At 71.5% G+C, this 1,839-nt stretch overlaps 1 protein-coding gene across 1 annotated transcript; it reads right to left on the bottom strand.

Annotated features, from left to right (window-relative positions):
• Positions 1 to 36: 36 nt before the first annotated feature.
• On the bottom strand, positions 37 to 855 carry AURANDRAFT_34656 (hypothetical protein; the record flags this gene model as incomplete). The annotated part of the gene is made up of 1 exon (XM_009044067.1): positions 37 to 855. A coding segment is annotated over one exon (819 nt), but the record flags the coding sequence as incomplete, so codon positions are not given.
• Between the last annotated feature and the right edge of the window lie 984 nt (positions 856 to 1,839).

The following is a 1,839-nucleotide window of genomic DNA, read 5'->3' on the forward strand; positions in this document are numbered from 1 at the left end:
GCCGCGCTTGGCCTTGGCGACCTTGTCCTTGTGCGCGAGGAGCGCGTCGACCTCGGCCGCCGCGAGCGGCCGCAGCGTCCCCGGACGGAGGTCGCCGAGCGACACGGGCCCGAAGGCGACGCGCCGCAGGCCTGTGACCTCGTAGCCGAGCGCCTCGGCCATGCGCCGCAGCTGGCGGTTGCGGCCCTCGGCGAGCGTGATCACGAGCCCGCGGCCGTCGCCGCGCGCGACGTCGCAGGGCAGCGTTTTTCCCGTCTTCTCGGCCTTCGAGCCGCGCTGGAGCGGCGTCGCGATCTCGACGCCCGCCGCGAGCGCGGCGACGTCGTCGTCGGCGGCGCGGCGGTCGAGCTCGACCTCGTAGACCTTCGCCAACTTCGACGACGGCTGCAGCGCCGCGTCCGCGGCGGCGCCGTCGTTCGTCAGCACCACGAGCCCGCAGGAGTCGACGTCGAGGCGGCCCGCGGGGAAGATGCGCTTGCCGCCGGCGAAGAGCTTCTTGAGCGCGGGCGCGCGCCGCAGGGACCGCCGGTCGTTCGCGTCCGTCGTGCACGCCACGCCCTCCGGTTTGTGGTACGCGTAGTACTCGAGGCCGCCGCCGCCCTCGAGCTTCGCGGCGAGGGCCTCCCAGTCCCGTTTCTTGCCGTCGAGCGCGAGTGTGTCGCCGCTGCGCAGGCGCAGCGACGGCTTCGCCGTTTCGCCGTTGACCCGCACGCGGCCGGCGGCGACGGCGGCGTCCGCGGCGCGGCGGCTCAGCTCCGGGAAGCAGCGCACGACGCGGAAGCCGGCGCCCGTGTATAAAGCGCTGGTCGTGGTCGCGAGCAGGAGGAGCAGCTCAGCCGCCCGACTGCGGCCCATGCTTGTCGACCGCACCCCGTGGACGCCCGCGCAGCTTCGACTCGAGCCAAAAGGCTGCGAGCGTGATTGCGATGCACGCCGACAGCTGCGGGAAGGCGCAGACGCCAAGCACGGCGGCGCCGGCGGTCAAGATGTGTTGTTGCGTCGGCGCCAGAGTATAGCTCGACTGGGGTAGCCTGAGCGGAATCTCAAGCCATGCCCTAAGCCTCAAATTCAGCAACACTGCTAGGCTACTGTACCTATGAAATTGGTCTCTAATAGGCTTAGGCTAAGAGGCGCCCCCTCTCAAAACCCCCCACCCTTTTTGCGCCGAGCTCCCAGAGGCGGCGGCGGCGGCGAACTCGTCGTCGGCGAGCTCGAGCATCATGAAAAACGTGCGGAAGCCGACCAGCGGCTCGCAATCGGCGAACTAGTCGTCGATCTCCGGGCTTGAGAAGGTCGTCAAAGAGCGTCGTTCCGCGAACTGGTAGGCGAGGCCGTGGGCGCGGCGACGACGTCCGTGTAGCGGTCGGGGACCTCCGCGACGATGGTGTTCGTCGTCGAGACGGTCGAGCTCGTCGCGTGCGCGCCGACGGCGAGCGCGCTCGTCGCGCCGAGACGGTCGGCCGAGCGCGCAGCGTCGACGGCGTCCGCCGCGCGCGTTTCAGGGCTCCCGCGAGCAGCCGACGCGTTCAGCGCCCGCGTAGGGTCTGTCGGCGCCTAGGAGAGCGGCTCCGTGCCGCCGGAGCGGCTCGCGCGGACCGGGTCCGCCGAGGTTGACGCTCGGAACACGTTCCGGCCCGAGGCCGTGCCCGTACGCCGACGCCGTCGTCACACTCGACGCAGCGCCCAACGTAGGGGCGGGGGGTGCCGGGGCGCCCGGCGACGGGGTCGCAGGCGCCCGAGAGGGCCAGGGGTCGCGGCCAGCGACGTGCGCACGATCCGCTTCCACGGCTTCGGCGTCCGCTTCAAGCCGGCTGACCAAAAACCCCCACAAAAAAGGGG

Source organism: Aureococcus anophagefferens (assembly GCF_000186865.1).
Source record: "Aureococcus anophagefferens unplaced genomic scaffold AURANscaffold_118, whole genome shotgun sequence".
Taxonomy (NCBI): domain Eukaryota; class Pelagophyceae; order Pelagomonadales; family Pelagomonadaceae; genus Aureococcus; species Aureococcus anophagefferens.